This window comes from Haliotis rufescens, unplaced genomic scaffold (genome assembly GCF_023055435.1).
Source record: "Haliotis rufescens isolate VD_foot unplaced genomic scaffold, xgHalRufe1.0.p SCAF_5, whole genome shotgun sequence".
Taxonomy (NCBI): Eukaryota; Metazoa; Mollusca; class Gastropoda; order Lepetellida; family Haliotidae; genus Haliotis; species Haliotis rufescens.
The window spans coordinates 58,289,394-58,301,718 of record NW_025964223.1 but is presented as its reverse complement, the minus strand read 5'-3'; the positions used below and the strand labels follow the sequence as shown (position 1 = coordinate 58,301,718).

General features: G+C 44.8%; 1 protein-coding gene across 1 annotated transcript in view; it reads left to right on the top strand.

Moving 5' to 3' along the window:
• The window catches only part of LOC124140300 (ras-related and estrogen-regulated growth inhibitor-like), a 40,341-nt gene extending 28,373 nt beyond the window's left edge, over positions 1-11,968 (top strand). The window contains exons 2-5 of the mRNA XM_046507808.2: positions 813-869; positions 6,996-7,069; positions 7,626-7,833; positions 8,966-11,968. Coding sequence (XP_046363764.1) covers positions 813-869; positions 6,996-7,069; positions 7,626-7,833; positions 8,966-9,132 — 506 coding nt within the window. The 3' untranslated portion in view covers positions 9,133-11,968. The remainder of the gene's footprint in view (positions 1-812; positions 870-6,995; positions 7,070-7,625; positions 7,834-8,965) is intronic.
• Positions 11,969-12,325: the final 357 nt, after the last annotated feature.

Below are 12,325 nucleotides of genomic sequence, written 5' to 3'. Positions count from 1 at the left end.
CACAAGGTGAACCAATCAGCACTATTCCAGTGAAATGACATCCTACAAGTAACCTTGTCTGACCATACAAACCAGTGGTTGATAACACGAGCACCGACCCATACCATCACTGTACAGCGACGCACAGCAAACAAGGCGAACTAACTGATCCTTCATTTGGCTCTTACGAGAATGACAATGTTACCAGGGATCTATTCTGTCCCTTGCTTTTCATAGACACAAGCAATTATCGGGTATTGAAATGTCATTTTTTCCCCATCGGCAGGTTTTGGCGGTTGCCTGTTTATCCGTAAAAGAAACGGTCGCCTGGTTACAACTGTCTTTGGAATCCGATCAGAAAAAAAAACACTTATGGGTTCGAATCTCAGGTTCTATCCTGCCATGGCCCGTTTTCTCAAAAGAAATGTTTATTTGTTCCGTACATATTGTGGATGCGCAGAGTTGTGCCCCTAAGGTGTATCCGGATTTAATAATCGGAAGTTCGAATCCCAGATTTACCTGTGTTTGTTTCTCAGCTCCATACTCATCCAGGTTGCTTTCTCCAAAGAGGTAACGACATGTTGAATTTTTTTTACAGATTTAAACTGATCAACTTAAACTTGATACAATTTAAGTACTGTTCAGTAAAACCTTACACACAACGCACTCATGCCATCCTCCAAGCCCATAGCCAGATATGGTACAACAGCACAGCACTACTTTGAGGTATTGATGGGATTCGGAAGACTGAAATTACATATGTTCCAATGTAATGTCTAAAGAGTATATATTGTCCAAACATTTGTTCTGACACTGATGTGTTTTCTTTGCAGCTCTGTCCGTGAGGTTCCTGACAAAACGCTTTATCGGGGAGTACGACCAGTCTATGGGTAAGTAGCATCCTCTCATCCTTGTCCTCTATACTGAAACTCACCGGAACCCCGATAGTCCGGAACCCCTACATACCGGACAGTACATGTATATGCTTGTGACGTCCATATACTCAGTACCCACGACTAAATAGATTTGCATGTGATTTGTTTGGTTATCCAAGTTTTTAGAAACCGAAAAGGAATTAGGCCACACCCACTAGCGGACTGGTGTTTCGATCCTGCACGCCTGATAAAAAGCATGTTGTGTTCTTTATCGGAGGTCAAAGGTTAAGCCAGTAACTGAAACTGATGTATCGAGAAATAAAGCGTTATTTCTTTCACGTGATGTATTTTCTCACGGATTTTTTGCCGATACACCAATCAGACGGTTCAATAACACACAGATCTGGAGTTGGGAGGCGTGCGTGGGGAGAAAAAGACGAAGCATGATAAGGGCTTTGTTTGGCCGACTGGAATTGCATAATTAAAAACAATGAGCAAAACCTTTGAAAATAGTAAGACGACAATCAAGTTGTATTTTCAAGAAAGTTTTTAAAATAATAATCTTGTTATTGTATTGACTATGTAAGTCAGCGTGTATGTAGAGACGAAAGGTCACCACGGTTACTCAAGGAAGGATGTTAGGATGAAGATAGAGACTAACAACTCATAATTGATGTGGCATGGCCGCCGCAGAGATATATCCCGATAGCACGTGTTTATTGGTATATGACCGGTTCTTACTAGTCAGGTATAACAGTATCCAGACGGGGGATCATAGTGTTCTGTGACCTTGATGCACTAGACGTACTAGGATTGGTTAATCAAAATATACCGTGTGAGTTAGCACAGTCCCCAGTGAACCCATGCTTGTAAGAGTCGACCCAATCTCATGTGTGACGTCACTACAACACACTACCACTACGACACACTACCACCTCAACACACTACCACAACTACACACTACCACTACGACACACTGCCACTACAACACACTACCACTACAACACACTACCACTACGACACACTGCCACTACAACACACTACGACACACTGCCACTACAACACACTGCCACTACAACACACTACCACTACGACACACTGCCACTACAACACACTACCACTACGACACACTACCACCTCAACACACTGCCACTACAACACACTGCCACTACGACACACTACCACTACGACACACTACCACTACGACACACTTTCACAACTACACACTACCACCTCAACACACTACCACTACGACACACTGCCACTACGACACACTACCACTACGACACACTACCACTACGACACACTACCACAACTACACACTACCACTACGACACACTACCACCTCAACACACTACCACTACGACACACTGCAACTACGACACACTACCACTACGACACACTACCACTACGACACACTACCACAACTACACACTACCACTACGACACACTACCACCTCAACACACTACCACAACTACATACTACCACTACGACACACTGCCACTACGACACGCTGCCACTACAACACACTACCACTACGACACACTACCACCTCAACACACTTTCACAACTACACACTACCACTACGACACACTGCCACAACTACACACTACCACTACGACACACTACCACCTCAACACACTTTCACAACTACACACTACCACTACGACACACTGCCACTACGACACACTACCACTACGACACACTACCACTACGACACACTACCACCTCAACACACTACCACAACTACATACTACCACTACGACACACTGCCACTACGACACACTACCACTACGACACACTACCACTACGACACACTACCACAACTACACACTACCACAACTACACACTACCACCTCAACACACTACCACAACTACATACTACCACTACGACACACTGCCACTACGACACACTGCCACTACAACACACTGCCACTACGACACACTACCACTACGACACACTACCACAACTTCACACTACCACTACGACACACTACCACCTCAACACACTACCACTACGACACACTGCCACTACAACACACTACCACTACGACACACTACCACTACGACACACTACCACTACGACACACTGCCACTACGACACACTACCACTACGACACACTACCACTACGACACACTACCACTACAACACACTGCCACCACAGCACACTAACACTACGACCCTTTATGATAATAAATCTTCAGCGCAACCAGACTATAGCAATCTATCTACTATCTACAGATTAACTAGTCATATGAGAAACATCAAGTGTTCTTGAACTTCTTTTGAGTAGCATATATTTAAACAATATACATGGGGACATACATAGCGTGGGTCACTACTAAAAGTTATCAACCGCTGGCTTGGCTTCTCTAGACGCATAAATCAAGTCGCATTGAAGTTGCTCTTAAGTTGCCGGATGCTGGGTTTACAACGCTCTCCTGAAGACCATTAAACCAGTATTCGTATTTTCTATCTTGGATCTTAAATTTAATAAGATGCCTAATAAGGGTTGGCAGTTATTACCTTAAATTACTCGAGCTATGCATACCAATTCATGCAACAAAAATATGTTAAAGAAAACGCACCCTCCAACACCCCGCCGTAAACGTTGACAACGTCGCCAGACAGAAGAATTCCAAGAATTCATCAGCCGAACAACCCCGACTCAGGTTTAGCTCAACATGCCAGATCATAATTAGGCCTGAGGCGTCTTTGATGTAGGTAGCTTTCGGCTGTCAGTTTCTTCAGACATTACTGTTTGATACTTACATGGTGTTGTCGGTGCGGTCGGGTAGCCTAGTCGTTAAAGCGTTCGCTCGTCACGCCGAAGACCCGGGTTCGATTCCCGACATGGGTACAATGTGTGAAGCCCATTTCTGGGTCCAGCAATATCACGGCGGGGAATATTGCTAAAAGCGGCGTAAAACCATACTCACTCACTCACAAGGTGTTGTCTATCGTAATAGTTATTACTGCTCAACTGAGTTTTTGATCGCGCTGTGTTCTCGTTACAGATGTTCTTGAGTTCTATCTCTTCATGTCCGTTATGATAGGTCTTATTTCATGGATTTATGGCAAAAGTAACCTTTCCGTGTAATTTCTTTGTTGAAGATGTTATCGTGATTTCTATAAATTTCCCTTGGCAGCTTGGTTCAAAGTTCACATGGGCAGGTCCTGTATACTACCCACAACAAGTTAAAGTACACCGACAAGCATAAGGTTGTAGCATTACCCACAACGGATTACAGATTATTTTTAGTCATATGATAAAAATCGAGTGCTCCTTAACTTCCTTTGAGTAGTATACATGGTCGGACGTCATTCAGCCGTCTTTGAGTCCCGTCCAACATGACTGAGGGCAGGTCACTGCATGGTTCTGATGCCATTCTGCTGGAGGAAGTATCTTGTTGCTCTCGCAGTGTGGGCACGGGCGTTATCATGCTGAAACTCGTGGTTGCGGCGACGTGCCAAATGAGGTATGGCGTGTGGTCTCAAGACTTGATCATTGTACCGAACTGCTATGGCACCATTGCCTCTCCATTGACCGATGTTCTGGAAGACCACAGGGCCGACCCTCTGTGCAAGACCAATTCCACCCCACACCATGATGCTCGGACCACCCCACGAGTCTCTCTAAACAACACAAGCATACGTATAACGTTCCCCACGGCGTCGCAAGACTTTCTCTCTCTGCCATCTGCTGTTGAGATATAGTAACGGCTCTCTTCAGAGAAGAGGACTCTTCTCCACTGCTGGTGGTGCCAATGCTGGTGCTGTGTTGCCCACTGAAGACAGTGGCGGCGATGACGTGGTGTCAGAATGGGTCCTCGGTGTGGCCTGTGACAGTGGAGGTGCCTGCTCGTCAATCATCGACGCACGATGTCCGCACTAATGTGTCGCTGGTGTGTCCCCATGGTCTGTGGAGCAGTTTCCGCAGCAGTAACAAAGCGATCTTGAGGATGCTGTCGGGTGGTGACCCTTGGTCTTCCACTACGTGGTCGGTCATCTGTAGTATTGGTGGTCTGGTACCGTTGCTGGAGCCTGTATATGGTCCTTACGTGGACTTGATAATTATGCATTGGCTAATTGCCGGGCGATTAGTCCAGCTTGGGCTTGACCAAGGGCTTGGTGTCGCTGATTTCTTGTCAATCTTGGCATGTGGTAGCAATTCAATAACGAATGAATGTTATCGGATCTGGATGGATTTTTATAGGGCAAGAAATGGGGGAACGCCTGTGCATTTCAATTTGCCCGGAACGCACGTGCATCGGGTTACCATGGGCGTTGCCGTGATCCGTTTGGGCGATCGGTTTTATTGTCATCTGTTGGTTTTTTGGTCATCAAATTTCATTTTTCCAGACAAGGTAATGTTAAATTTGAGGAACTTTGACAAAAATTACCCCGATATTTAAATGACAACTTTTCATGCAGTGTAACTTGGGGTGACGTTTCTTTTGCGGTACAGTATATGTAGGTAATACTGTACAGACAATGCTGAAATAATCATGCCCTCACTCGAAAACTCATCCTTTTCACTCATTCAACAATTCATTTGTAGTTGGTCATTTTGTAAGTTGCAGAATGAAAGTGAGGATAGTTGTCACTTGAACTTGGCTGATAATGTTAGCAACAATATGTCTGCAAAAATAGATTTTCCGGAACTTTGAAAATTGACATTTCCAACGCACCAGTAATGGCCTTTAATTGTACCGACTGCTTCCTAATTAGGGCTATAACATATCTATAACCTAATATTAGATAAATGTGAATATTGACTTGCTCGTGCAGTACACATCTGTATGATAGATAGTGTGAGATACGGACATGCGCGGAGCAAAAACCTCACCACTCCATGCAGGGCACCATGTCTCTTCTTGCAGGGGAGCGAATTCAGGAGCATTCCATTGACAGCTGCAGCGATCAGCCCGATACCTCCATGGCTATCCATCCCAATTTTAAAAAAAACCCTCAAGGAAACAAAAAACATTATTACATGCCAATCATGCCAGACTGAGTGTTAGACTAGGTGAAACTGATTGTTGCATGTAAACGTGTTTGAACTTTCAGCTTGGGTAATTAGAATGGCGGAGTATTCCCAGGCTTCAGGGGAATTGAGAGTTAAACTTGTCTCACGTCAGTCAGCAATATTTCAGTTCTGTTACCGCGGCCCGAACATAACCTGGAACTTACGGTCAAACCAGTGGTCGAAAGCATGATCAATCCGTGTACGATGACATGATCAGCATGGGTGACACATTGTGAACACACGTGTCTCACATGTATCGGTTTTTAAGACAAGCGTGGACCCCCTCGTTTTACCGATACATGATATCCAGTTTCCACCCTTGCCGAACTAAGCTTGAATTTCGGGGCTCGTTCGTAGCGCCACCAGTGGCGATTTCAGGTTATGTCCCTTCTAAGTCTCTCCTATTGACCAATCAGATTCCACCTCTCATGTCGCTTTTATTTGCTTCAAACAAAATGGCGGCGCCATGTCAATACGATCTGATCAATATTCAAGGTCTTTTTTGTGATAAAAATAACAGAAAACATCTGTCCACACCCAGTTGACGGTACACATGCTCTGCAAATCCTGCAATTGACCGATATCTTCACGGCAGACGGCTTGGTGTTGATTTTGATTGGACTTTGCATAGACTTGTTAGTCCAGCCTAAACTCCATAATTCCAGCCAAGTTCGGCAAGGGTGGAAACTGGACTTTCATAATCAGTTAACTCCCTTGCCTCGGGAATATGTTCCATCGATAATATACACCTGGGTACCACCGATTATAGCGTTAGGGACCGACCATTTGATATTCTGACGGGTCTGGGATTTTGTCTGGAGATAAGATATTTTGTCAGCTACTGTTACAAAACCTGATATTTAAAGCTATAAGCCTGAAACACGTTGCAACAATGCTATTTTGTGACGGGCAATTGCTCAATTGCCCAACAGCATAAATATTTATTTCATATTTTTCGGTAACAATTTATTTATCGATAAAATCCGAGCCCATCAAGCTGACCCGGTCGTGTTCCCCGCCATGCTGTTATTGGAATTAATAAAAGCGGGGTAAAACCGCCTTCACTCACTCACTCACTCACTCACTTTATCACCTCATTTTGTTCTGCAGAGACCAAGTACAAGTGCACCACAAGCATAGAGGGGGAATCTATAGCATTTGAATTGCTGGACACTCGATCATTTGTAAGTAGACTTAATCGTTATCTATACAATGTAATACATAGGCAGTAAACAAAAGTTGAGAACAGAATTATTGTGTGGGAAACAAAAGATGACAAGATGACCAAAATTTGTAGAATTTATTGATACTATTACTTATGAGAGCTGTGTATTTTGTAAGCATGTAATATTTGTAAATCTCTTTTTTTTTAAACTTGAAGTTCGGTACCTTTTTTGAATATCTATATTTAAAAATTACGAATTTGCAAAGTAAGATAATTACATTTATAGGATCGTTGTGTCGCTGATAGCCACTCTTCCAGTTTTTGCCATATGGGTTTCACTTTGCTACAGTCTGCCAGTGCATGGGAAACAGATTCTATACTATTTGAACAAAAACTACATGTCTCCGAATCAACTAGTCGCATTTTAAAAAGTCTTCTGTTTGTTGGTAGTATATGATGTAATATTTTATACTGGAACCATTGTAGTTCAGTATCTTTTGTGCATCGGAATGGTATATGGTTATAAGTGTATTCTTGGTACCATGTTTAAATGATTGTGTGTGTTGTATACCCAGAACGATGACCACGGCGCGAGAGAGGAGGTACTACGTTGGGCGGATGGATTTATGTTGGTGTACTCCGTGACCAGCCGGAAGAGCTATGATATACTACAGGATGTGCGGAAGAAGATAGAAGAAGCCAAGAAAGCCGCTCACGCCCCTGTCATCGTTGTCGGGAACAAAGCTGACCTTGCTCACGTGCGCCAGGTCACACAAGATGAAGGTCGGTGAAACGATTATATATTATATATCCCGATACTGAGTGAGTGAGTGAGTGAGTTAGGTTTAACGCCGCTTTTAACAGTATTCCAGTTATATCGCGGCATGTCAGCTTAATGTGGGAGGAAAGCCCGAAGTGATGCAGGTCTCAGACGTGTACCACTTCGGCGAAACCCACGAGCACGGGTATGGTGCTGACAAACCTAGAAACATAATCAGGGCGAACCTGGGATTCGACCCACAGTCATAGGTTTCTGGCGTGCCCAAGGGACGCAACTCTGCACAGCGAACCGCGGCGCCTTAGACGACTGGGCCACCCGTGCCCCCTCCCGATACTGCACCGTCAGTCGCCATAGTTCGTATCGTACGTAAAGTACGTATCGTACGTATAGTGGGTCATGGCAAATACTGGAAACAATACGGTCGATGGATCTGGCCTTCAGATCATGTTTCCTTGTAAGACGAATAACCTCGTCCTCCTGATAGATCGGTTGTCCATAGTGTCTGTAGGGACTATGTTTGTCGTAAGAGGCGACTAGGCTTGTAAGAGACGACTCAGGTATCGGGTGGTCAGGCTCGCTCACTTGGTTCATACATGTCATTGTATCCACATTGTGTAGACCGATGATCATGATGTCAATCACTGGATTTTCTGGTCCAGACTCGATTATTTACAGTCCGCCGTCATATAGCTGTAATATTGCAGAGTGCGGCGTTGAACAACAAACAAAAAATGAAACACAATGTCGGTGTGTAAGACCACCACACGGCCGTGACGATGTTATCGGTCTGCTGCAGCGTGGATCCATGTCACTGATCAGTTATTGGTCACATGGTGCATGTGTGATATTGTCGAGTTTTCATCATATTCCATGAAGAAAAATACCCTGGACCCATTCGCCAACGTAGCCTCTTCCGGAAAGTGACGTTACCATCTTATGATCGCCTTAAGTAACCTCACACAGAATTTCTGTCGCTCATAGTCGTAATTTGAGTGGATAGCAATTTTAAGCTTCTCCTATTTCGAATCGGACTGAAAAGGAAGTGTCCGTGGGGAATGGGTCAAGGGTATTTATCTTCACAGAGATAATCGAGGATGCAGATTTTAATCCACCCATGTTCATCTGATGTTCCAGGACAGAAGCTTGCCGCCGAGTTCAGCTGTGCCTTCCTGGAGGTGTCAGCATCCGAAGACGTCCTCAAGGTCATCGAAGCCTTCCATACCCTGTGTAAGGAGATCATCGAGTTCAAGCGGCGGTCCAGGACATTCTTAGACAGAGTGTTTGGCCTCAAGAAATCATGACGTCACCAATGTGTGTAGAAACATCATTCCATTAGCGGCTACGTCGTGACGACCAGATGCCGGGCACGTGCAATTAGCGGAATATGTGACATCGTGGGTACTGTGTACAACATAATCTGTCCTAGGGTCTATAGTGTGTCGGTTTTACAACCTTACCAATATCCCAGTCTTGACTTTAGATTTGGAGTCATAAACAGATAGTCGTGTCCGAAACCGTCCATGTTTGCTACCACCAATGATCCAGTATGCGGACTTGGCAAGGTCAGTTGTGCACCACTGACCACCAACAGATATACTGTAATCACAGAGACCGCCTACAGATACAGTGTATAACATGCAGACCGCCTACAGATACAGTGTATAACATGCAGACCGCCTACAGATACAGTGTATAACATGCAGACCGCCTACAGATACAGAGTATCACATGCAGACCGCCTACAGATACAGTGTATAACATGCAGACCGCCTACAGATACAGTGTATCACATGCAGACCGCCTACAGATACAGTGTATAACATGCAGACCGCCTACAGATACAGTGTATAACATGCAGACCGCCTACAGATACAGTGTATCACATGCAGACCGCCTACAGATACAGTGTATCACATGCAGACCGCATACAGATACAGTGTATCACATGCAGACCGCCTACAGATACAGTGTATAACATGCAGTCTACCAACAGGTACGATGGTGTATATCCATGAACACATCTTCCCGAGGCAAGGGAGTTAACTGTCCAGTTTCAACCTTGCCGAACGCAATTTTCATTGGACTATTCATAGACTCGTTAGTCCAGCCTTAATATAACTGTAAAACCCACCAAGTTGGACAAGGCTGGAAACACGACTCACTCGCCTCTCTAAGATGCCATGTACGGTCCACCAACATACGATGGAAGGCCCACCGACAGCTAGGGTGTATCTCCATGTACAGTCTACATAAGGAACAATATTTACTGGGTGGGTGAACCCACAATCAAATGGATTATTTGTTCCACCGCAATCGACGCTACTTTTTGTTGTGGTAACTTTATAACGTGAATACACGTTCCCCCGGAAATATTTCACATCACAAGGTCCGAGAAAGCACAAAAACCTCGAGTGACTAAATATACTACTCAAAAGAAGTTAAAGAACAACCACAGTTGGAAGGCTGCGTGTTGCAACACCCACCAGCCGTGGCAGATTAACTATAGTCATGAAAAATAAGGGTGTTCTTTAACTTCCGTTCAGCAGTATATATGTAGTGCATGCAGCTTACTGGTAGTTCATGACAGGTCGTTGCAGTTGGCCACACATTATAACATGGATATGTACTCGTGATAAATAACGAGTTTGTTATTTTGAGACAAATCTCCGCCAGATGGGCCACAATGGTGGGGGAACAACTGATGTAGGTGCGGTCAATCACCGTGCAACACAGACATCGTGCGATGGAATGTGTGTGTGTGTGTGTGTGTGTACACGGTATTGTACAACTCGCTGGGTGGTCTGCGGTCCACAGTCGTTTGCCTCGTGTGTCAGGTTTTCACAGCGTATGTACGATCATGCTATAACTGTCCTCACAGTTCGGGTGGACGGCCATGTCTAAGTATTACTAGCGTGGGTGGACGTCCATTTTTCAAGGAGTTCAAGCGTGGGTGGACGGCCATGTCCAAGGATAACTAGCGTGGGTGGACGGCCATGTCCAAGGATTACCAGCCTGGGTGGACGGCCATGTTCAAGGATTACTGGCGTGGGTGGACGGTAATATTTCTAGGAGTACTAGCGTGGGTGGACGGCCATGTCCAAGGATTACTAGCGTGAGTGGACGGCCATGTCCAAAGAGTACTAGCGTGGGTGGACGGCCATGTCCAAGGATTACTAGCCTGGGTGGACGGCCATGTCCAAGGATTACTAGCCTGGGTGGACGGCCATGTCCAAGGATTACTGTTTCAAGATGATTGAAAACCATATTCAGTTCTCACCTCCTTGTCTTAGGACTGTATTCGGTCCTGAATAACTGTGTACTGTCTTCTAAACACAAGCATTGTTAGTGGGTTTGATTCTGTGTATTGAAAGTGCCATGTGAAGTTTAATCATGTTTAATGAAGTTCAGTTATGTTTAATGAGTTCTTATCCACACATTATGAAGGACCTTTTGCAAAAGAGTGACTTCCGAATATAGCCCCTGGATAACGCCAGTCCCTGCTGTGGAGTGTAACAATGAATATATATACAACTTCTCCTTCCCATCCTCGATTGTCAAGTGTATAATATCTCCAAAACTATTACGACACAAACCCTGGACCCATTCGCCACCATAAATATAACATACCTCTTCTGAACACGTGTTCATCATACGAACGAACCCACGATGTATTTAATAAACATGTATACACTTGAAAATTGGATTTTCCCCAAATCAAAAGGCATCAAAACGTTACTAGGCTGAAAACAGTTGGCGAAACATTGCAAACAAACCTAAGGTCCAAAACACAACTTTGATACACGTATTAAATACATCGCCATCGAAAAACCATTTCTTGTTAGTTTCAAGAGCCTAAAAGCCGTCAAATATGTCTTTTGCCCAGCAGTTTTCATTGATGAGACGTCCAATTTTAGCACAGTGTCGACTATAGGTATGGCGGCGATGGGCCAAGGGTGTTTATTAGAACTGATATATGGTACACTGGATCATCGAGGAAGGCTCGTCCCCGGATCCTGTGTTATAAGGGGACAGTCGGTGTGAAGTTTGTGACGGGCAACTGTGTCAAAGAAACAAAGAGTTTTAAAGAAAGGACTGGACTAGTTTACTAGTACTTGTTTCATTAAACACTTGAACACATTCCGTCTTCTGTGTTGTCTTGTTGTGCTACATGGTCCTAGCTTGTCGCAGTGTTGGAAGCAAGAGGTGGGGTAGCCTACTGGTTAAAGCGTTCGCTCGTCACGCCGAAGACCCGGGTTCGATCCCACATGGGTACAATGTGTGAAGCCTGTTTCTGGTGTCCCCTGCCGTGAAATGGCTGGAATATTGTTAAAAGGGTCGCAAAACCATACTCACTCACTCACTCAGTGCTGGGACCGACTCCGTGGTCTAGTGGTAGAGCGTCCGCCAGGAGAGCGGAAGGTCCGGGGTTCGACCCCCGGCCGCGTCATACCCAAAGACGTTAAAAAATGGTACTTGTTACCCTGTCTGGCGTTC